Source organism: Mixophyes fleayi, chromosome 9, assembly GCF_038048845.1.
Source record: "Mixophyes fleayi isolate aMixFle1 chromosome 9, aMixFle1.hap1, whole genome shotgun sequence".
Taxonomy (NCBI): Eukaryota; Metazoa; Chordata; class Amphibia; order Anura; family Limnodynastidae; genus Mixophyes; species Mixophyes fleayi.
The window spans coordinates 2541659-2565950 of record NC_134410.1 but is presented as its reverse complement, the minus strand read 5'-3'; the positions used below and the strand labels follow the sequence as shown (position 1 = coordinate 2565950).

At 42.4% G+C, this 24292-nt stretch overlaps 1 protein-coding gene across 1 annotated transcript in view; it reads right to left on the bottom strand.

Moving 5' to 3' along the window:
• Positions 1-24292, bottom strand: part of LOC142101793 (connector enhancer of kinase suppressor of ras 2-like) — a 313111-nt gene that overhangs the window by 4455 nt on the left and 284364 nt on the right. Inside the window, exons 14-21 of the mRNA XM_075186220.1 lie at positions 20137-20198; positions 19462-19621; positions 18989-19062; positions 18142-18213; positions 4570-4640; positions 3967-4067; positions 2344-2851; positions 1320-1519 (exon numbers count right to left, since the gene is read on the bottom strand). Of these exons, the coding sequence (XP_075042321.1) occupies positions 1320-1519; positions 2344-2851; positions 3967-4067; positions 4570-4640; positions 18142-18213; positions 18989-19062; positions 19462-19621; positions 20137-20198 (1248 nt within the window). The remainder of the gene's footprint in view (positions 1-1319; positions 1520-2343; positions 2852-3966; positions 4068-4569; positions 4641-18141; positions 18214-18988; positions 19063-19461; positions 19622-20136; positions 20199-24292) is intronic.

Sequence of the window (24292 nt, the reverse complement as noted above, 5' to 3'; positions counted from 1 at the left end):
GTGTATCACCAAAACTGGAGGCAGACATTGTATCGGGTGAATCAATACTTAGCCCAGGGTTTCCCAAACCCAGTCCTCAGGGCTCCCTAACAGGGCAGGTTTTCCACATCTCCTTGCTGGAGCACAGGTGTATTCATTACTGACTGATACATTGTAACAGATCCACAGGTGGTCCTAATTATGTCACATGTGATCCAGAAAACCTGCACTGTTGGGGAGCCCCGAGGACTGGGTTTGGGAAACCCTGACTTAGCCTATTAATTCACAATGGTCACCTCTGCTTGTTAGTCACATGGCTTAAAAAAGACAACCAACATCCCAACACAACAATATAATCAGTCGCTTGCGGACTAATAACGGTTTCCTCGCTAGATAGTATTTAACATTAGATGGTGATGTTTCATGTTCCATAACCAAACCGGCCTTGATATCGCCGTGTATGGAGCCTCTAAAGGAAACCTGACGTCTCTTCTGCCCACAGGAGCTCTCATCATAGTTTGATTGGACAAACAGTTGATCGACGTTTGACTTGTTCTATGAGTCACTGACTGGTCAGAAAACAATGGACACGTTACTATCTGGTAAATCAGGATGATCCTTGGACAACTCGATCAACAAATATTGACCATTCTACGTGTGGTGCCACAACGTAGTCATTTCAATATCCGATCCAACACCTGGATGGTAAAGACGCAGCAAACTCTCTTGTGAGTGAGAGCTCAACTTCCCCGGGGTATGAAGCCAGTGATTTTATTTAATAATAATAGTGTGAAAACTGAGTTATTATCCACCATAAAAGGCTGGAAAACCTATTAGATCGATACCTCCCCTTCATCATCATCATCACCTCACCATTTATTTATATAGCGCCACTGATTCCGCAGCGCTGTACAGAGAACTCATTCACATCAGTCCCTGCCCCATTGGAGCTTACAGTCTAAAATTCCCTAATATACACACACACACACACACACACACAGACAGACAGAGAGAAACTAGGGTCAATTTGATAGCAGCCAATTAACCTACCAGTATGTTTTTGGAGTGTGGGAGGAAACCGGAGCACCCAGAGGAAACTCACGCAAACACGGGGAGAACATACAAACTCCACACAGATAAGGATATGGTGGGGAATTGAACTCATGACCCCAGTGCTGTGAGGCAGAAGTGCTAACCACTGAGCCACCGTACTGCCCCTGCCCCTTCCAGAAACTGTCGCCTCAAACTGTTCACCAGCACATTACGAATATGGGGTGATCATTATATCTCAGTGTGTTTTCTACAATAAAAAAGGGACCAAGAGCTTCTTGCAGACTTACTTTTAAAGTGCTTTTCAAGACTCGGATACGATGCAGCTTCTCGTTGATAACGGGGTCGTTACACCTCTTTATAAAGGATCTTCTGAACTCCTGTTTGGTTGACGGTCGCTGCTCTCCGAATGCTGATAGGCTGGCGTGCTCCAGGGTTTTGTAGAGCTCCTGCAGTCCGTCTGTGCTTGACCGATTGTCTTTCTTGATATCTGGAGGAGAAGGGGGCATCTTACAGCATTGACCAATATTAATAAGTCTACAAGAGACATCACTTCTTGTATTACAGATATAACAGTGCAGATTTTAATTCTAACTATTTCTTATAAGGGTCTGTATAACTGCGATATAGTATGTATGTAGGATATATGTAAGTAAAATACTAGTGCCCGATAAATCTGTGCTGAGAATACATTATAACCATATAATGTGTGATGCTGTATTATTAGTGATGCGTTAGTGGAGTTTTTTCCAATGGATGCTTCATACAGCGCCCTCTAGAGGCGGCCGGGAGAAAGTAACTGGACACAGACTAAAAAAGTATCTTCACGTAGATTACAAGGTAAATATAAAATATTATAATTGGATTTGTAGGGTTGAACAAGTTTATTTGGATTTTCGGATACTGGGGTTTCCTTTTAAACCTTCTAGCGCTGGCGGTAAGATTTGGGGAAATCTATTGGCCGGCGTGGAGAAGTCTACGTAACGTATGGCAGGATGGCAATAATAGATGATAAATCATCGAGAAAGAGCTGAATGCTTTGAATGAAGCATTTGTATCACTGTTTAATGATTTTAAATATTTTTTAAAATTGTGAATATTTAGATTTATTTTTTTTATAATCATTTTCTTTGGTTTAATTTTGCCCACATCTGGGCTTTCCCTTTCACTGCGCAGGCGTGAGTTGGCTGGTCGGCTCACACAAATCAACAGAGACTGGGAGGAGGAAGGGTTAATTTAACCCTTAGTGCTCAGTATTACCGGGGCAGGTGGTAATAGGTCATTGTTAGGACAGGAATCTATAATTGGCGGTACCTTCTTTACTGGAACTGCTAGACTTCCTTTTGAGGAACTCCACTTCCGCTTTCTCCTCCAACAAACCCGCGTTCTTGCTGCGGGGTTTCCCTCTCGCATCCCTATTCCTCGGCAAGCTTTGGCTGCGCTGCTTCTCTGTCCTGGCGTGGGCCGCGTGTCCCCTGGGACACTCCGCCAGAGGGAAGGGCCCATCTCTTTCATGGTTGTGTCGTCTTTGGACCGGTAGCGTGGCTTGTCTCCTCCTTTCCGGGGACATTCCGGTCCGTCCGGCGACATACTCCGCGTCGGGGGGGACAGTCTGGAGGAAGTGAAGCCCCGAACTGGTGAGAGGAGTTTCGATGAGGTCTTGCCAGGAACGCCGCTCTCTGTAAGTAGACCGACACCCGGAGGAGTGGGAGCTGCCGGGGGCGTCCGGCCTGGTCTCTTCGGCTGAGGAATGGGAGTAGGTGGATTCACTGGAAAAGTGGCGGCCATGCTTCTGTTCCGGAAACGGACTTGAAGAATTGACCTGAAAAGAGGATTAGAAACAATGTGTCGGAGTAACTAAAAAAAACAATTTTTTGTTTAGAAATTATAAAGCCCATTAAATTTGTTGCTGGTCTGGAAATTATTAAAGACATAAAGGGTGGAAGCAGAGTTGCTGACAAAATGGGCATCAATTACTATATTAATAAAAAGCACAGAAAAATAGCGTATTTCCGCCCTTAAATCTGAATAGGGGCATATGTCTGCGCCCAATTTCTGGTCATGCACCAAATGATTTCACGTGAGCTACGCTACGCAGTCTGGTGTGTGTCCCACTTTGCATAAACCCCAAATTGTCTGTGAGCTGCACCGTGATACCCACCAGCCTATGTGTGTATAACTGTATTAATACAGCAATACTGGTAAACTAGGGAAATAAATAGAAATGTATTGACAGGCATCACAGATATATAACGCTGTGTTTTCCTAATGCAGAATTATAATTAAGTTTTTATAACATTGTTTTTAGATTTAACAATTCAGATAAAGTACAATATTTTTTATTTTAAAGGTGCATATAACTATACAAACCTTTATGGCAGTTAGTGTAAGGGATGGCTAGGCACGCCTCTGCAAGTAAACAAGCAGCCCTTGCCTGTAGGAGCTTACAATCTATTTAGTATTATGGATGACACACATGGACAATGATCTGGAATGTCTGCTGTTCTGTATATAGGAACACAAATATCTTCCCAAACACTTTCTATGGGAAGGGAATAAGAAGCACACTGCACTGCGGCCGTTTCGTGTTGTGTCTCCCAATACTGAATTATTTACCAAAGAGGGAAAAGTGATAAACTGATTACTGTTTCTATTCCTTGTATAACACCCTATAATTCACGTACAAGTCATTCCAAGTACGTCTCAAGCTTGGCCACAACATTCATTGATACTCAAGGGCATAGTCCAAAGACTAGTTTGCTGGACCATCTACCCTGGAACCCACTCATGCTCGGAAGACCAAAGGTTAGAGCAGTTTATGACCTAGCATCGCTCGACCAACTGCAAATCCTGCAACTGGGCCCGGGGATTTAGGGGACGTTGTCAATCTCGGACCCGGTGCTTCTGCAAGTCGTAGGCTTTTCTTGGTAGACTCACCGAGGACGTTCGATGATTGGTATCCCTCATTGTGGTCGGATGCTCCTGCTTTAATGTCATAGAACCATCTATATCATCCTGGTCACTTTCACTCCAGTAATCTGCTGATGACAGAATGAGACTTAGTTTGTCTTCTGAAAGTGTCACAAGAGTGACTTAAAGAGAAAATATACTAAATATAATATCAACTTAATATAGGTTGCGTGAATTGATCAAACTGTTCCTTGTCATTGCTATATTGTGAGCTGTGTATTCTATTACCGTTTGTAAACTGTCACTGTTATAATAGTAGCTATCAATGAGTTTAGTTGTTGTCTAAAAGCTTTTAATAGACAGCAACAGTGACATCTAGAGGATGTTAGCAGCTACAACAGTCTGTCAAACAAAACTGTTTCCAGGTTTGGTCATCATTTTAGAATTCAGTGCGAGAATATAAAATTGTACTTATTGGGGGAAATATACTATAAAAGACATCACAACTGATATCTCCAGTTTACCACAAATGAGTAGAATTGTAGTAGGGTGTGTTCTAGAAGCACAGGTAACCCAATATTATTCTGAAATATGAAATTCAATCTCCAAAAGAAGAAATTACTAAATAACCTTCATTAGGTCTGATGTCTTTTTCATCTGGTGTGTACCCGATAGCAGCAAGACCCAGCCGATTCATCCATCTATAAAGAGGACAGCCAAAAACACAAGAAAATCACAGTCCATGGGATAATTAAATTAAACTTTGCCTGAAGAAAGGGTCTCGGAATCTAGCAAGACCTCCAGAAATAGTCATCCATTAAACAGTAACATCTATATACTGCATCAAATGTTCTTAACGCTGATAAATTCCTAAAACATTATCTGAGCATTGTTATTTTTTGTTTCTTTATGTGTATAAAAATCAACTTTTATTTTGGGATTAGTTATAATCCAATGAAATAGAATAGATTTGGTTTCCACTGAACCATTCTTATACCAACAGCTCAAAATATATATTTAATGGATCAGTTTTCAATACAGTATTTTATGTCACCTAATGGCAGAAATCCTCACTAAATTATTTTATTTTTCTGCAACTATACAATAAAACATGTGGAATGAGTCTATTGTACAATTATTAACACGAGTGACCTGCTCATTACTCAAACTGCCGTTTAATAATCTGAGAATCTGCATATCTCATTGCATCAGTTACAATGTAACAAGAAACAATAGTAGACGAAAGATTAATAAAACCAGGACATAGGAAACAGATTGCATTCTGGGACTTCTCCAGTAGATGTCAGCGTTCCGCTATATAAAGAGAAACATCATTTTTTCGCTTTCAGACAGATTCCAGCCTGCAGTAAAAATAGCTTCTAATCTAAATTTAGCTTCTCTTGTGATTACAGCTTAAACATAAAGCATCACTTATATTGTATTTGCAGTGAGAATGTGACTATACTGGGAAGTGACTGTAATGTTTATGCAGCAAGAAAACTGACTATTGCAGCGTTTCTTAATAATTACAGATATCCCGCGGAGGCAGCTGATGTGAGATGGTCCTTATGTCTGCAGAGCACATGCACTGACATCGTATACAGGTGAAACAATTGCACTAAATCACAGACGTCAGTCACACAGTTGCATTAATGTCTAACTTGCACTACACAGATAATAGTGAATTGCTGATCGGTTGCTAATGTGCAGAGCAAATTTTGCACCTAAATGTAATTGTTCTACATGAACCCTAATGGGCTGTTCATCATCCCTGTTTATGGGGGGGCAGGTTGTATCACTGAGTTATCTGGTTGCATCATCAAGTGACTGAGCCTGTACAGATCTAAGAGCCGAGAAGTGGAGGACGAACCAGACAGTCCGAAACGCGACGTCTGTTACCCAGAGCAACCGAACTACGGCGTTTGTTACCGAGAGCAACCAAACTACAGCGTCTGTTACCCAGAGCAACCAAACTACGGCGTCTGTTACCCAGAGCAACCAAACTACGGCGTCTGTTACCCAGAGCAACCAAACTACGGCGTCTGCTATCCTGAGAAACCAAACTACGGCGTCTGTTACCATGAGAAACCAAACTACGGTGTCTGTTACCCAGAGCAACCAAACTACAGCGTCTGTTACCCAGAGCAACCAAACTACGGCGTCTGTTACCCAGAGCAACCAAACTACGGCGTCTGCTTCCCTGAGAAACCAAACTACAGCGTCTGTTACCGAGAGCAACCGAACTACGGTGTCTGTTACCCAGAGAAACCAAACTATGGCGTCTGTTACCCAGAGCAACCAAACCACGGCGTCTGTTGCCCAGAGCAACCAAACTACGGTGTCTGTTACCCTGAGAAACCAAACTACGGTGTCTGTTACCCAGAGCAACCGAACTACAGCGTCTGCTCACGTCTCTACCGTGTCACACTCATGTATTACATCACTGTTTGCCCATAATCCTACCCCTGGCACTGTGCCCATAATGCTAGGCTAGGTGGGCGCAGAGCAGCCCCCGTATACTGGGCACTCAGCCTGTGTTCTGCAGTGTGCGCAGGGAGCCGCCTGGCTGCCTTTCCTCAGCTCTCTGATATTGATAAATAGCGGTGGAAGCTATTTTTAGCCTGGTCGTGTCCATATCTCACTGCTCAGCAAACCCTGTGCAGAGGAGGCAATTAGTGTCCTACCTCCCCGAACCTCTGCAAACCTTTTATTTATCATCACCTATCACTAGAGTGGTCATTAATGAGTCAGGGCTGGGTGTACAGCTCGGCTGTATCATGTACAAACATTAATGTTTAACTACAAAAAAAGCCTCTTGTAAATGAGATGTTTAGATTTCAGCTGCGGGTTTATTTCAAAGGGAAATTGGTGCATTTCAGGCTGTAAAACCCTCTTTATTATTGAAGCCGCACAATGATATAGAGACGTTCATGAGACGTGATTCCAGCATCAAATTAAACCCCATACAAGTGTGTTTGATTAGAAAGCCGGACTACAAAAGCGACATTGTCTGTAATCGAAATACTGACAATTATCACAACACCGGGCCCATCTGTCTGATTCTTCAGATGAGAATGAATTTAATCTGCTCTCCCAGTTATTACGCACGGTATTGTCTAGGAAGGTTTCTGCGACTATTCCTGAAACGTTCTGTTTTCACTAATTAAAGTTTTACAGCTAAAATATAAGTCCCTTCTGCATGGAAGATTATTTTAGCAGCAAGAAATCAGAATAGAATGGAGTTTAACATTGTACAGAGGCGGAGCAGGCGGTAGGCGGAATTTACGCAGATTCCGTACCATGTACAGTTTGTTTCTGGGGGGTTACCATATGTAATATTTGGTTCATATATACAACGCAGCTCTGCTCAAAAACTGTCATGATTAATCTCGTTACCATGTGTGGGCACCGTAGCTCCACCCTCCCTTCCCTCCAGTCACACCCCTCTTTCCTCTAGATTAGCCCCCTAGACTGGCGTAATATCACTGCATTTTGTCTAAGAGGAATGACCAGCAGGAAAACGTTACACACCTTAGTAAACCCGCCTTTCATTCCTATTCGCCATTTCTTATCAGCCATTAAAACTGGACATCTGATATGCTCATGGCTGCAATGGAAAAAATCAAGATGTAGATTGAAAGCTCTTGTGACTAGGTCTCTCTCTAACATGGGTGTGTCCAGAGGTAATGGGGGTGGGGGGGAGAAGGGCACTTGACCCCCTACAGACCCAGTTCTGTCATAAACTCACCTGTCATCCGTGAGACACTCACGGGAATATCACAAGAAATAAACTGTATTTCACAACGTCTCAGCTGGACTGCCACCAGATTTTCACTTTAAAATGATCGGTCTTCTGGGTCAAAATGTTGTGGAATAGAAATATCCCGAGACAAGTTTGTGAGTGCAGTGGTTTCCTTTCTATTGGATTTTCTTGAACGGCACTTGAGTAATTTATATAACTGTATATCGGAACATTTCATTGAAGAGAAGACCAAATTAATCATGATCAAGCGTTTCTCCATGTACAGAAAATGAGAGTTATAAAGTTGGGAATATAGGAGGAAGTTACATCATCATCTGAGATGGATGTCTGACACCCGAGTTCTGCCCCAGACAGGCAAAATCTGAAATCCGCTGCCTTAACCATTACTGCAATCCCCCATTGATGGGCCGCAGGTGTTGAGGGTCTCCGAGGGAAATTTCGGGCCCCTGTTACAGCAGGTTCTTGGGGCCCTTTCCATAGTCACTAAAAGTGGTGAGGCCACACAAGGTTGGTGACTCCTCCCACTACACAGGCATGCCGAGGGCCCCGGTAGTTTGTATCTGCCTCCCCCTCCTCTTGACGCCCCTGCACGTGTTAGGATGAAGAAGTGCCAAAAAGCAGGATGACATTGGGTTTTGTCAAAGTTTCTGGGCCTTAGATTCCGGGGGGGTAAATATATCAAGCGAAGAGTTTCTGGTGGGTTTGAAAAGTGGAGATGTTGCCTATAGCAACCAATCAGAAACTAACTGTCATTTATTTAGGACAGTGGTTCCCAAACTGTGTGCCGAGGCTCCCTGGGGTGCCACGGCGATCTCAGAGGGGTGCCACGGCCAGTGCCGGTGGAAAGCAAAGGCGGGGGACTTCTTGGTAATTATTTTGGCTTAGGGGTGCCTTGAAAAAATTATGGAGACCCTAAGGGTGCCTTGAACTGAGAAAGTTTGGGATCCACTGATTTAGGACATTTTACAGAATGACTAGACTGATTAGTTGCTATAGGCAACACCTCCCCTTTTCAAACCTGTCGGAAGCTCTCAGTTTGATATATTTACCCCCCAGGACTTTAAACAAACAATCTGAGAGAAATCACAGCAAACACTGAGCAGAGAGCAGCTGACCTGGAAGAAAAAAACGATGCGGTGAATCCTTTGGTCGTGTCTACCAAAATTATCTGAAAGTGAATCCGCAGCGATCGATATGCCTATAACTACTGCAGAATTTAGATTTAAGTCCCTACCCCAGACTGCCTGACAGATATTATATAGAGTTTCAAGACACGTTTGTCCCGTTTCTTGTTGAGATGTTTAATGGTTTATTAGAAAACAACAGCATCCCACAGGACACGCTCACAGCAATCAGTACTGGAATACATAACGTTACAGACCTGTGTCTTTAATTAATACAGACATGAAGCTATTGAATTAAATAGATTTCTGCCGCAACTCATTCGTTAGATGGTGGTTGGTTTTGTGCCACATTGACCGGCCGAAGACAAAATACTGGAACGAGAAAGTTACTGATAGGGTTTCCTGGGACTCTATGCTCTTATCATTAGCCCAAACTTCTGTCAATGTTTTATGGATCGTGGACCCCTCTCCCACACTAAACATCTCAGGAAACTCAGTGCCTGGTTTCCCGTTAGAACTGAAAGTTACTGCGCTATCAAGTGCGCTCATTGCGTTATCACAGTAAGCCCTGTCCTCATATTAGGGCTGACCATGGTCAGTACATTGGGGATGCCCACTGGGCATTTGACCCCCTGTCCCAAAAACCAGCCCCCTGTCTATAAAATATCTGATATTATTGTACCGAGGACCGACTCCTGTACTCGTAGGGTCCACCAATCTGCACCCAAAAAGTAGCTTCTGCCCCCGACCGGATGACCTTGCTTAATGGATGAACGCCTGGAAGGTATTACAGAGGCGGTTATAGGAAAATACACCCAAATATAAAGATCATCTCATATAATGAGATATAATGAGATGTTTGTGAAGAGAAATTGCTGCAACATACGATGGATACTGACCCATAATATGTGCCCATAATCTTACCCCCGGCTCTGTGCCCATAATTTTACCCCCGGCTCTGTGCCCATGATCCTACCCCCGGTTCTGTGCTCATAATCCTACCCCCTGTTTGTGCCCATAATCCTACCCCCAGTTCTGTGCCCATAATTTTATTCCTGGCTCTGTGCCCAAAACCTTACACCCGGCTCTGTGCCCATAATCTTACCCCCAGCTTTGTGCCCATAATCTTACCCCCAGCTCTGTGCCCATAATCTTACCACAGACTCTGTACCTATAATTTTACCCATGGCTCTTCGCCCATAATCCTACACCCAGCTCTGTTCCCATAATCCTTCCACCGGCTCTGTGTCCATAATCCTACCCCCGGTTTTGTGCCCATAATTCTACGCCCGGTTCCGTGCCCATAATTTTACCCTCGGCTCTGTGCCTCTCTGCCCCCAGCATTTCCCCAGTAACACATCGAACGAAGAAATAGTGATATATTATCTGCGTGAGTCATCTTAGTATTATTATTTCGTATGTTGTATTTGTATAGACGCTGTGTGTGGTGTGTGGGTATCTTACTGCTGTTGTGTTCGCTGTTATAACGATCGTGAGCCGTTGTCCCATTTACTGCGGTTTCGTTTCCCTCTCTCAGGCTGTCTCCCCAGAGGTTCCCTGTTAGCGAGGGATTGTCACAGACACAACGTTACATGACAACCGCCAACTCGTCTCCCCGTCCATGGAGTCTCGGCTATGTCATTACACATCACGCTAAGTGACAGCGGTGTCATCTGTGATACGCCGCGTTCTCTGACATCCCCCAGAACAACAACATAGAACAAAAGAAGGATGTAAAGAGGTATTTGGTTCATCTAGCCCACTGGGGACCCTGCAAACTAGAGGGACACTTATTTCTATTTATGTTATATTTTAAAGAAATGTTCTCAACTTATCAACCTATAACATCTGCACGGAGTAAATGTACAAAATTATTATTATTATCGTTATTATCCTGCCCCTTGTATTGCACCCCCCCTTTCCCCCTGTATAGATGAACCAAAGTTTCAAAACATTTTTTCTTTTGAATGTATCTGGTACATTCTAGAATCTGATTGGTTGCTATAGGCGACACCTACACTTCAAATATGAGCAAAAGTCTTATAAAACGTATCTCTAAAAGCTGATATCTGATTGGCCGGTATGGGTTATAGCACATCATCGCTCTTTGCATCATGTAACAAAATGAGCCCCTTTAAATATGTAGCAAAAATAATGAAAGCAGAAGAATCCGCAGAAGACTCAGGAATATGGATCACAACCCGTCTGTGTTAATATGATAGTGCCAGTCAGACATGTACTGTCCAAGGGTTTGGACTGGGGGTGTAGGATCCCCCGGCTACACCCCCCAATACTATGGCAGTTATGCCTTTGGTGCCTAAGGGTGTTTTATTTTTACTGATTATTATTTGTTGCTTTTTATACCTGCCAGACACAAATTGTGCTGAATTTTTATTGAACATCTGAAAATGTGCTGATTGGCTCACACGTCCACCAATCAATGACCCCGTCAATAAATCTGTATGTGTCTTATCTATAGTACAACACACGTGTGACGCTAGAAATGTCAGACATGTCACACAGCTGGTCTACATGGGGGAAATTAATTCAAAACTTTGACATTTTGGGCTTTGCATAATGGTGCAGCACAGAATGGAAATGTCGCTACTCCAAAATGAACTGAGACGACGTCACTTTCCACCAAGAAGAAATAAGTCAGTGGGATCTTCTCTCATTAGTCTAACTGGAATATCAATGTAATAAAGGGACCCTCTGTGCCGCTAGCAGCAGGGGAGGGCTGGCTCCACCAACTGTCCCGAGATCTGAGTGCTCCACCCCACAGTCCTGACCGCTCATTCCACTGTCCTGTGGGTCGGAAAGTTGGGTGATACGTCCTGATCACCGGGGTGAACAGGAGCTTCAGAAGTGCTAGGCATGCCCCATGGATTGGCCACACCCTCATAGTGATGTGGTTACAACCCATATTAATAAAGCCACACCCCCTGTCATAGCCTGCCCAATTGAAAGAGCTGCAAAGTTGGGAGGTACAACCATGGAAGGGGTGGGGGCGAGCCCTGTTGGCATATATAAACAGAGACCACCTTCAAGAAAGTATTGCCCCTTGCTGTGGGATACCAACGTGTAAAGCCAACCACACTAAATCAGCTGACTGGCACCAGGTAATGGCAGTAGTGTAATCTTGACGAATGAGACAGAAACATAATTAGGGACAAGCCAAGGTCAGGACAAGGGGTAACGGATGAAAGCTCACGATAAAACGAGGACAAGGACAATGGAGGTGGGTCTCAGGTGACAGGAGGTGGAGATGTAAGGAACCATCACTAGTTAAAGAAGACCCCCTCCCCTCCTAGTGATCTGTGATAATCATAGAGGGATGTATCACCACTTTGTCCTGATTCTCAGCTCATGACTGGTTCAAGTCCAGCAAAGGCATTGTGAATGTGAAATGTATATTTACGATCCCTTTTTAATATATCTGCGGGTTAATCTATTCAGAAGACATTTACTAAACATCTAATTAATTCAGCACAAACCAAAATAAATCAGAGCACATAAATCTGCTGAACTCGCTGATAATTGATGGTGAGTTTATGACTTCTCTCCCCATCTCGTTTTATGAATCGCTGCCATTTGGAGACGTGAGAAACGACGCAGGAATCTATAGGACGATTGGTGAACTAGTTATATATCCATCACATACAGGAGTCCGAGGGGCTTCCTCCTCATGTGAAGGGTTAAATGACACAGATGAGAGTGGGGCTGTAAATTGACTATTCAGGAAATGAGATATAATGGGTTTGCAGTACACGATTACTCCGTCATTAAACCATTTGTGCTCCCGCACTGACCTGTGATGCTCTGTGCCCCCCCCCCCCGAGGCCGATCACCTGGGACACAGGTTACTTAATCATGTTACAGACCCTAATTGCTGCATTGTGAATGTAATGAGGATATAATATACCCTAGTTCGGAAGTGCAAGTTGATTATTTCCTTACAGGAAACTGAACAGAGATGACTAAGACACCAGATAACATTGTTTTATTTTTAACTGCAAACCGCTGATTTGTCCGGTGCATTGTGTGTAGAAAACAGAAAGGAACTGTAATAATGAGCTTTTCTGTTACCACTAATCTCTATCATCTAATGTCAATGTCATTTATATTATGCCTAGATGAAGGGGGTATAAAGATCCCTAAAATATTTACTGTATTGTATACTGGTCACTAAAATGCTCTCGTTATTGTATGTGGAGTAGTAGAATGCTCTCTGTACTGTATATGTGTCATTAGAATGTTCTCTGTATTGTAAATGGGTCACTAGAATGCTAATTGTATTGTATATCTGTCACTAGAGTGCTCACGGTATTGTATAGGGCTCACTAGAATGCTCTGTATTGTATATTGGTCACTAGAATGCTCTATATTGTATATTGGAAACTAGAATACTCTCTGTATTGCATATCTGTCACTAGAATGTTATCTGTATTGTATATGGCTCACTAGTATGCTCTCTCTATTGTATGTCGGTCACTAGAATGCTCTCTATTGTACATTGGTCACTAGAATGCTCTTTGTATTGTATAGTGGTCATTAGAATGCTCTCTGTATTGTACAGAGGTCACTATATATGTGATAACTGGAACGCTCTGATTGGCTATTCGTATAAATGTCCTGCTTATTAATTCACATCACGGCTCTGCTAGGAACAAATTCACAACGCTTGTTAAGGGTTTTCTTCTGTTTACTTCCAATGGAGCAAATAGATTCCAGATGAATTTAGGTGATTAATAATGTTGAAAACAAGGGATTTGGGTGAGTACTTATTTTAAATAAAATGGAAAAAAACATTCAGTGCCTGGCTTGTCTGATTGCGTAGTTCCAGCATGCTCTGGTAGACATGGCCTTGCTGGGACTTGTAGTTTCACAAATTTACTCAATGTTTTAAACACTGTAAACACATTACCTGGCACCCACCCCTCCCACAGGCGCCATAGGCCAACACCCCAAGGATATTCCGCCCGTGCTGACCAGGCTGGGTGGGGCTGGCATTATATTTTGACAGGGGGAGGCCAAACTCCGTCCCAGCCTGGCATAGCCTGATCTGGGGGCCACATTTGCGGATGGACCCAACAGTTGATGCTGACTGGCGTATCTTTACTCCGCTCATAGAGCGTATCCACCAAACTCACTATATTAAAATAATGGCATCTTATACGACCCGTCATCTCTGTATTATGCAGTCTCCAGCAATCTGTATATAACACAGCACCAATGTTCATCATATACTACATCATAATGGATTATATCGACAACCATACAGTCGATAATATACATAATATACATAATATACATTCTCATATGTCCAGCATCATAAAAGGAGTTTGTTAATATATATATATATTAATTGACTTGAGCAACAGAGAAGATGGTTAGATTCACGCTGAGGGCCCCCGAGGATTAGTCCAGAGGGGATGTGACTGAATGTGTATATATATACACACCCAGCATGTGATGTAGCCCCATCTGTCAGTATACAGTACAGCCCATCTGTCAGTATACAGTACATCCCCATGTCAGTATACAATACGGCCCCATCTGTCAGTATACAGTACAGCCCCATCTGTCAGTATACAGTACAGCCCCATGTCAGTATACAGTATAGCCCCATCTATCATTATACAGAACAGCCCCATCTGTCAGTATACAGTACAGCCCCATCTGTCAGTATACAGTACAGCCCCATCTATCAGTATACAGTACAGCCCCATCTGTCAGTATACAGTACAGCCCTATGTCGGTATACAATACGGCCCCATCTGTCAGTATACAGTACAGCCCCATGTCGGTATACAGTACAGCCCCATCTGTCAGTATACAGTACAGCCCCATGTCAGTATACAGTACAGCCCCATGTCAGTATACAGTACAGCCCCATCTATCAGTATACAGTACAGCCCCATCTGTCAGTATACAGTACAGCCCCATCTGTCAGTATACAGAACAGCCCCATCTGTCAGTATACAGTACAGCCCCATGTCAGTATACAGTACAGCCCCATCTGTCAGTATACAGTACAGCCCCATCTGTCAGTATACAGTACAGCCCCATGTCAGTATACAGTACAGCCCCATCTGTCAGTATACAGTACAGCCCCATCTGTCAGTATACAGTACAGCCCCATCTGTCAGTATACAGAACAGCCCCATCTGTCAGTATACAGTACAGCCCCATGTCAGTGTACAGTACAGCCCCATGTCAGTATACAGTACAGCCCCATCTGTCAGTATACAGTACAGCCCCATCTGTCAGTATACAGTACAGCCCCATCTGTCAGTATACAATACGTCCCTGACAGTCCTTACTCCTCCCCACCATGCTGCTACTCACCAGTTTGTTGCACCAGGATATCTGTGAAGTTATATGTAGTAAGTAGCAGCTTATTACAAGGGGGCTTTGCCCTGAGTGCGATGACACCAACAACATGATGACCCCACTAGAAATACTACCAGAGCTGACGTTAGACTAGAGATGATGGTAATTTAGTGCTTGTGCTCAGGTTACCAGCCACTAACTACCCTGACTGACACAATGAAAGGTGTATGAGCAGGAACGGAAAGGATGATGACGCTCCTGGCAGCAGGCTCCTTGGAGGGGCACAGTTGGAATAAAGAAAGGGGATGGTGGCAAGGCAAGCCCAGTCGGTCCCCAGCAACACGGTCAGGGTGTCATAGGCCGTCCATCCTGTCCCATCCCCTCTGGACTCAGGGGGCCCTCAGCGTGAATCTAACCATCTTCTTTGTTTCTCAAGTCAATGGGCGCTCACAGCAGGGGGGGGGGAGTACAGTGACTGATAGTCGCAGAATAGTAGGGACAGGAGGGTTTAACCTATTCAGCACAGTAACATCAGGTATTAACCCATTCGATGCTGCTGCAGTCATCTAGGTCAGGTGGGATGAGGGGGGCCTGGCCACAGGGGAGATACATAATACCAATCTGCACAAACCCCGACACCGACAAATCCCATCACAGGATGCCAGAGATTTATCTTCTGCAAAAATCAGATTCTTTTCACCTAAAATATTCTTTATAACCAGACTGCCCACAGAGCAGACAACTGTGAGTGTTATTTTTGTCAACATTGTACACAGAAGTGTTCAGGGAACAACTCCTGCCCAATAGTGGTCACGTCTCACCAATAACACGGTGACCGGTAGAGCATCTTATACCAGGGACACCGAGATAGAGTGACGAGCTAGTGTCACACTGGCAGCGCCCTCGACCTCTGACCTCCTCAGCTGATGGTTTTTACTGCTCCAGCTGCTGCAGAGTTCTATCACTGCCGGCACTCTGGGACGTGTGGCTCCATCACAGTTGGGTTACTAAAGGTTCCATCCATCTCTACTGATGAAGGAAGTGTATAAAATTAGTCCCAAATTGTCATAAATTACCCCAAGGGACTGGCTCCATGCAGCTGAAAAATGACGTTGAGCAGAGAGATGTGTGTTAATGTAACGATGATTTATTTATCAGGGACTACATGTGGCTCTGATCTGAACCTGACGAAGCAGCAGGGACACATGAATTTTGCAGAATGAAGTCTGTGCTTAAGATCCCGTAGGGCAGCGCTGCGGGAGAATTGCATCAACAGCCAAGCTGGCGGATGAGAGAGGGACAAGCTCATCCCGATCACAGAGAGAGAGAAATCCACAATATAGGACGATGGTTAAATGCTCGGCTGAACTTAAATGCATATAATTTAACCCTGTGTATCCTGGAATCTATGTCATTGCCAGGGGCTGGCTCGGCTTGAGGGTAGGAGGGGCATTTGCCCCCAGGGCTGGCCCCATAGTGGGCTACCTTGGGCTGATTCACTGGGCTACCTACATATTTTTTTCCATTAAAATGATCCTAATAGGCTGCTGTGTGTTGGTGCAGATCTCTTCAATTAGGTGCAACAATGAAAATGTTACATTGTGCCAGAAATGTTTCTATAACTTTGATGCAATAATCTTTTAAAAAAGCAAAACAAACAAAAACAAAAACCTTGTTCCTGTTGCCATTGTGCAATTTTTGCAAAGAGCAAATTAGAAATATATTGCACATAATATTCAAAGAATTTTGCACTTTTCACTTTTGCATTTTATACTGTATATATGTTCTCTATGTTTGCAACATTTAGCTGTACTAAGTATCAAAGTATCAAACTTGTCTCTGAATCTTATGTACAAATATCATAACAAACATTTTTGTATTGGTCAAATTCACAAGACCTTTAAACAGCGTTGGTGAAACGTCTCTAAACGGATCTATAAGCATTATTCATCACAGTGACCCCTGTATTCAACACAGTGACCCCAGCACACATCGGCCTTATGACACCCAAACTGTTAGACATAATCATTATACAAATGTATGTTTAATTGAAGTTTACAGCATGCAGGTTAGAGACTTATAGAGAAAGGAAATTGTGTAGTGGTCAAATATCTAAATATAAAAAATATAAACATATTAGATAAAAGCTTATATTAAGAAAAAACATTTAAGGCATCTCAATGTGCTGCTGTGTCATTTACAATGAGCAGCTCGTAGATATCCATCCACATGTGACAGAATTGTGTCTACTACAGCTATGTCCTTGGCAGTACTTACAAGATGGCAAACAATAGGTTTAACTAACAATAGGTGTAACTGGAAGTGTAACGAACTTCATGTTTATTCTATCACTGGCTCTGCACAAACTCACTGAAGTAATAGGACGTCTGTGCGCAATTCATGTCTAGATGATGACAAAAGTAGAGCCATAGCGACGTTTGGAGACAAAAGGGGTTTAATGGCTTTCTGTTTGCACTCAATAAATGCAGAACTGACACATATCAATGTTAAGCCTTATTTCCATAGATTGTTTAATATTAAAATCTGGGTCACGCAAGGCAAGCAGTAAGACTTCACTAATAAGGTTATGGTGAATTAATGAGTGGGGGTGGGGCAGAGGGACGCAGCGTAGAAAGCACTTTGACCAGCGGCGATCATCATGTAAATTTATGCACAACGTGGGGGCAAATCAGTCACATTCCGGCAAACTAAACATTGTCTTGGGAAAGGAAAGAGAGGACCTGTGCATCATTAAAATGTTGTTCTGGGAGAAAAGTTTTTCTGCCAAACAAATCTTGGTGTATGAAGATTCCTGGCAGATAAACTTTTAGGAAACAAACTCTGTTCCTGCAAATTAAGGACCGTCGCCAACTCGTTATCCAACAAGCTCAAATACCAAGATCTGTAGGACGTACACATTTATAACAAGTGGTGACCAATTAGTAGGAAACTTCAAATAGAACAATTTTATCTTCATCTTACCTATTCATCTCTTCAAGACAGTCAGTGGCGAAGAAGAAACTCTTAATTTTCGGATGACATGCTTTGAAGGCGCTACAAAGAAAACCGCACAAAATATTTCGTATTATCTTATTTTTCAAAGGAGGGCTTTAGTAGCGGTTGATTACAAATATGGAATATATTAAGAGATTTTTCTTCAACAAGCAGCTCACTCTTCAATAGACGCAACAGATAATTAAATGTCTAAAGTTTTTTTTTCAAAGTTAAATATAGCATTGTGATGAACTTGTTGTAATCTTGTCAAACTGCACAATTATTATGCATTTAAAATAGTGCTATTTGTACAGCTATGTACCGCTCTATCTGTTGTGGAACTACAAGTAGCAGTGTTCCCTGCCAGTAACCAGTGGATTTGTATTCCACAACAGCTAGAGTGCTATAGATGTATATATATATATATATATATATATATATATATATCAATACATCAAGACATCTCTCTCTCTCTCTCTCTCTCTCTCTCTCTCTCTCTATATATATATATATATATAGATGTATTGATGTAGGTGAAAAAAATTAAGCACCTATCATGCAAATTACGAAAACTACAGGTGTATAAGGATTATAAGTAGGCGTTTCTGGATATGATAATGTCCCCCACATGTAATTATTTATAACTTCAGTTTATCACATTTCATGTACTAAAGAAAAGTGATACTTTACTTGGGAGCATATTAATGTAAGGTTTTCACTTTGACATTATATGGTGGTATATCTATAATCAGTGTCATCTCAATCATCATAATTATATCCTGGTAATTTTCCTGTAATTATACAACATATCTCAGTATCAGCTGCGAGTACTTACTGTTTCCTCCTGCATTCGATGGCTCGATCTATCCTAAATTCAGGCAGACTGATAAAACCTTCCGCCTTTTCATCCTACAAATCAAATATTGGAAATACAGATGAAACTGATCGTATATTTTGCTACTTCGTCTCAGTTCTCATGGAACACGTTTACTAACGTGACATTTAGAGGCAATAATTGCAGTAAATCAAAGCAACCAATCAGAAGCCGGCTTTCACTGTGTCATTTGTACTAGAAAGATAAAAGCTAATTACTGATTGGTTGCTGTGGTTCAATGCAAGTTTTGCACCTAAATGCAGAGTTATTAAATTATCCCCTCTGTCAGATTTATAAGAAAAGTGTGATCACCGCAAAGTAGCCTAAAATATTCATAAACTGTGCCCACCTTCAGCATTGTGCCCCTCTCACACAGCCCTAATTACGGTCCTACCTCATGATGACCTGTCAGTCACAAGGTCGCTCTTACTTACGTTTTGGTTGGTGTACCAGTAGAGAGAAGAATCCTTCAGGATGAACCAATACTTTTTCCACTTCTGCGTGAAGTAACCCTTGGCGTCTTTCTTCTTCCATAGCCAGCCTTCGCAGTCGCCATGTCCGAGGTCTTTGCAGGAGATCCGTCGTCTGCTCCCACTGGTGAGTGAGCCCCCTAAGATGAAGGGGTAACTCTGTTCAAGCCATTTAATTGTGTGTTTGTTGTTTCCCATACATTACATAAGCTTACAGGAGAAAGTATTGAGTTGATTCCACACCATCTATTGTTACATTTTTGCTACATATAATCATAAACAAGGATGCAAATTGAACAAACCTTTAAACATGGAGAATCTATACCTCCACAGTCCGCTTTTTACCTAATTTCTGGTAACTTAGAGAATATTAGTTTACTAAACTTTCCAGACATATGCAAAAACCTTGTGGTATTTTCCGGGTACCAGTTGCCTAAAAGACAAATGTTTCAGATCCTCTCAAGCTTAGAAACCCGAAACAGCCCCAAAGCTGGATTTATTCTGAGCCATTAATTCATTAGTAAGGAAACGTAATGTCTGCAAAAGCTTCTTACAGGAATGTTGCAGAACGAGCCTCATCCATTATATCCTCTTTATGAGGAATCTGCATAAAATTATTACACAAAAACTTAATTGCACAGAATTATTTTACCTTTTGATCTTTTTTTGGTTTTAACCCTCAGAGATGCGTAATGGAAAGACTGTAAGAGGAAAGAGAAAATAACAGCAGCATTAGACCACACAGATCCACAATGTCTAAAAATATAAATATTATTATAAATAGTCCGGAAACAAATGTTGAGTCCAACACAATTTATACAACGCAGAAATGTTGTGTTCAAAAACTGAACCAAACTGGTTAATCGTAGTAAAAGTACTCTCTCTCTTCCAGAGCTAATATGAAGGAGACAATGTTTATCAAAAATACGAGTAAACACCTTTCAATTCTCTGTTCACACTATAGAAAGAATATTTTCACTATAAGGGACTATGGAATACCCTCCCATGGAAGGTGGTAATAGCAAATTCAATATTTGGCTTTCCAAGTGGATCATTTTTTACAAGACGTGGGGCCGAATGTCTGATAGATTTGGCCTAACAAGTGTGTGGTCACATGAAAGATCTTGCTCGGTCATACAAAGATCACTATACAGCCGATGCAGTCACCATCTCATCAGATTTGTCACCCATCATGATTGGAATCTGATCCCAATGGTTGGACATGGCAATTTTTAAGGGCCATAGATGCCAAGATTTGTAGCCAGATAGGTTTAAAACAGTCTAATGATAGCAGATGTTTGGGCACATTTAAAAGACATATTAGTGGATATAATTATTTATTGGGGTGAATGTAATTTATCCAATAACCATGAATTTATAGGTTCCCCAGGTCAAAAGTCTACTATTCCAAAAAAGTTGTATCCTCTCTCACTCCATATCCTCACCCAAGGGACTATCCATACAGAAAGGTCTTCTCTCTCACTCCATATCCTCACCCAGGGGACTATCCATACCTAGCTGTCTTCTCTCTCACTCCATATCCTCACCCAAGGGACTATCCATACAGAAATGTCTTCTCTCTCACTCCATACCCTCACCCAAGGGACTATCCATACAGAAATGTCTTCTCTCTCACTCCATACCCTCACCCAAGGGACTATCCATACCTAGCTGTCTTCTCTCTCACTCCGTACCCTCACCCAAGGGACTATCCATACAGAGATGTCTTCTCTCTCACTCCGTACCCTCACCCAAGAGACTATCCATATATAGATGTCTTCTCTTTCATTCGATACCATCACCCAAAGGACTATTCATACCCAGATGTCTTCTCTATCACTCGGTACCCTCACCCAAGAGACTATCCATACCTAGCTGTCTTCTCATTCACTCTGTACCCTCACACAAGAGACTATCCATACCTAGCTGTCTTCTCATTCACTGGGTACCCTCACCCAAGTTACTATCCATACATAGATGTCTTCTCTTTCACTCGATACCATCACCCAAGGGACTATTTATACCCAGATGTCTTATCTCTCACTCGGTATCCTCACCCAAGAGACTATCCATACATAGATGTCTTCTCTTTCACTCGATACCATCACCCAAGGGACTATTTATACCTAGATGTCTTATCTCTCACTCGGTATCCTCACCCAAGAGACTATCCATATATAGATGTCTTACCTCTCACTCGGTACCCTCACCCAAGGGACTATCCATACCCAGATGTCTTCTCTATCAATCGGTACCCTCACCCAAGGGACTATCCATACCTAGCTGTCTTCTCTCTCACTCGGTACCCTCACCCAAGGGACTATCCATACATAGATGTCTTCTCTTTCACTCGATACCATCACCCAAGGGACTATTCATACCCAGATGTCTTCTCTATCACTCGGTACCCTCGCCCAAGAGACTATCCATATATAGATGTTTTCTCTCTCACTCTTTACCCTCACCCACGAGACGTTTGAGGCTCTCTGCCAGCTAATTTCTCATGAAAAGACTGAGGATTTTATTAAATCCTGACAGCTCCGTATTGATAGACATGTTTCAGATTTATAATTAGAGCTTATGTAATAATATTTTTCAAGGCAAAACTAACACACTAGGAATGCTCTGAAACAATGTTTTCATGGTTCCCAGATTTAGAAAATAGCAGATAATGCAATATATCAGGGGTAGGCAACCTGCGGCTCTCCAGGTATTGTGAAACTACAAGTCCCAGCATGCTTTGCCAGTAGATAACAAGCAGATATGTGGCAAGGCATGCTAGGATTTGTAGTTTCACAACACCTGGAGAGCTGCAGGTTGCCTACCCCTGCAATATATTAAAAATAATAAATCATTACCAGCACATCCAGCATCTCTATATTGTACATTTTCCATCAGACTCCTTAATACTATCTGGATATTTGCTGGCAGGGATATGATCACTATACAAAGCCCGTGTGCGTGTGGACATGTGACAACGTCTGGAGAAGTGGCATTTATACCACATAACACGTCAAGCTCTCATGTAACTGTAATACAGATTATTGAACAACTTCCAGCTCATTGTATTACAGGGCTGCAGTTCAGCTGTTATCATCCATCCCTCCCTCTATCTTTATCTCAGCTCCTACTTATCCATTGCCCTGAGACACAGAGACAAATGCAGCTCCCAATCATAATGACAGACCTCTGTGTGCTGCATTCACTGCAGGTGACGGGAGGCTGAGCCCACCCAGAACTATGTCATTAGATGCACACCCTCCTTCTCTACACTGAAGGGGTTTTCAGCACATGTAATTAGATCTGGTGCTGTAAAAATTTTTTTTCTATGGAATCAGTTTCCAAACTTGAATAAGCCCAAATCAGATGAAAGAAATGTTCCATTTAACACTTAATGATTCATCTTTAATTGGGGTCAAGTAGATTTGGTTTTAAGAACACTGTTTTGTGCCGAAATGACTGAGCGATTTTGCTAGAAATAACAGACTTTAAACACATTTCCAGACCGTGACTTCATTTTGGTTTAAAGGTCACTTATTTTCTTGCTACCAAAAAATAAGAACAAAACCATGTTTGACAGATAAGCAGAAGACAGATTCCTGAAACATGCAATTACTGGCATATTTATGTAGAATAATCTCCCTTGAAGGGAGTGTTACATAAAAGCAGGCCTGCTGCAATTTATTTTATTTCTTTCTACTCAAATTTGTACTCCAAAATTTCCCCAGGGATTTTTGCAGCAGGATTTCCGATTCCCCTGTATATTCCGCACAGATTGTGACGTGGCCTCCGTGAGGTTGAATGTGCGGATAAGGAAGAGAGAGACAAGCTCTTGATTTGTCTTCTGAAACTTGTGCTAATTCTAGACCATCTTGTGAGACTCGGCTTTCTGATGCGTCTAATTACCAGCGTTATCTCCTGCAGATCCCTGACTCATTACACTAAACAATAAAGTCGCTCTTAATTACTGTACAGTTGCAGTGTGGTTGTCCAAACTCATCCAATTGCCAGCACATTTCTCAAAGTGACAGCGGATTGTGAACCGTTTATGAAGCCATTTATCATGGAAGCTCCATTTACTTTACTTCTCATCTGATAAAGATTGTGGTCAGTTCACCGCCCTGAATGACTGACACTGAGCGGAGGGACAAACACAATGGGTGTTACTTACTGACGCTCCCTCTTAAGGTGGCCGTACATATATACTCTACTAATCCCGTGTCCAATTATATTGCTCTAATTTAACTGCTGCTTGTGTGGGACTAAAAGGATAATCCCTCTAAATAAAAACCAGCTTGTTACCTAACAGATGTCCATCAGTGACCTGATCATATAGGATCATCATCTGATCTATCCCGATCATCATCATCGATCCAGAACATATTTATATGACAACAGAGGACAATAGCTACAATTTGGGTAGTTAACAAGGTTACTGACATCTTATATATATTCATTATGTTCTGGACATTTGGCCTGATCAACTCAGAGATGGACACAAAGTGCGTATGACGCTTATTACTTCTGTGCATGGCCGCATGCGCACAGTGCGGTAGTTGCATCCATATGAAGACTGAGCCGCATCTTGCATTTATGATAGCTGGCAGCCCCTTACAATTGAAGAGGTGGAACGGTGGCACTAGGGGGCGTGTAAGCATAGCCAAAATACATTATGGACCTCATTTAGAGTCGGACGCAAAGTCTGTTTAAGAAGTGTAGGAGTGGGAGTGTGTCGCAGCTTGGTAGGGTATTACAAGTGGCAAGCAACCCCATTTGCGTTCCACTCTTAATGCCC